This window comes from Ischnura elegans (assembly GCF_921293095.1).
Source record: "Ischnura elegans chromosome 13 unlocalized genomic scaffold, ioIscEleg1.1 SUPER_13_unloc_3, whole genome shotgun sequence".
Taxonomy (NCBI): Eukaryota; Metazoa; Arthropoda; class Insecta; order Odonata; family Coenagrionidae; genus Ischnura; species Ischnura elegans.
In genome coordinates, this window is record NW_025791659.1 from 2,991,579 (window position 1) to 2,992,636 (window position 1,058).

At 52.4% G+C, this 1,058-nt stretch overlaps 1 protein-coding gene across 1 annotated transcript; it reads right to left on the reverse strand.

Annotated features, from left to right (window-relative positions):
• Nucleotides 1-239: 239 nt before the first annotated feature.
• LOC124172968 lies at nucleotides 240-1,058 on the reverse strand. Its single transcript, XM_046552498.1, has one exon. The coding sequence runs from the start codon at nucleotides 1,056-1,058 to the stop codon at nucleotides 240-242; it is 819 nt and encodes a 272-aa protein (XP_046408454.1).

Here is a 1,058-nt window from a genome sequence, read left to right on the forward strand (position 1 = left end):
GTGTATACCATTGCTTTGTGGAAGCCGGGAACAGGAATAAGTCAGTGATGTCCCAGAATTTACAAAAAAAACACTATTTCTGAGTGATTTCAGTGCCGAAGTGCACATCCGTATGCCAACCGTGTGATGTGTATTTTTACAGTCAAGTAAAGCAGCTTCTCTCATGAATCCAGAAATGTGCCTTCCTCCTTCAAGGGAAAATTGGCAAATGTTTGGAGGGGGAAAAGAAATGGAGTAGGTTAGAGATGATAGTCCAGCAGATGCTGCGGGAAACGGACACGCCTCTTAGGGCGGCCACTGGGCAGCGTATATTCTGCCCCTGGAGCTGCGGGTGTAGGAGTTGGCCCATCAGCTGTGGGGATGCTGGTAGATGGCAACACCTGGGTTGATGGCTGCCTCCTGGTGGTCGGAATGAGGATTTCACTCCTCTCCTCAGGGATGATTGGCTCCTCGGAGATGTTGTATGCCGGTTTCAGTCTTTCAATTGCAATGTGTACATCGCGGTTTGGCAACCGAACTTTAATGGTTTTACTATCCCGCTGCTGGACCTTGTATGGGCCATTGTAAGGGGACTGGAGGTCACAATGACTTGCATCATGGCGCACAAAAACGTGGGATGCCGATGGCAGGTTCTTAACAATGATGGCATGCCGTGTGCCATGGTGTGCTGCTGGTCGAGGACTCGGGCCTCGAAAGTGTTCCCGGAGCTGGGAGGTGAAATAGGTGGCGTTGGGGTTGGGGCCACTTGTGCGGGAGAGGAATTCTCCTGGAAGACGTAGTGGCTCGCCATATACGAGCTCCGCTGGGGTGGCTTGAATATCCTCCTTCAGCGCAGATCGGAAACCCAAGAGGATTGCTGGCAGTACATCCACCCACTGCTGCGTGTCGTGGCAGCGGATGGCAGATTTTAGTTGGCGGTGGAAGCGCTCCACCATCCCGTTTGCTGCTGGATGATAAGCGGATGTCCTCAAGTGGACTGCACAGGCTATATCGGAGAGTTGGCAGAAAAGGGCACTCTCAAATTGTCTGCCTTGGTCCGTGGTGATTCGCTGAGGCAT

Bases quoted from the DNA above. Each gene is read 5' to 3' on its own strand.
- LOC124172968 (XM_046552498.1), bottom strand. From the start codon at position 1,058: ATGCCTCAGCGAATCACCACGGACCAAGGCAGACAATTTGAGAGTGCC.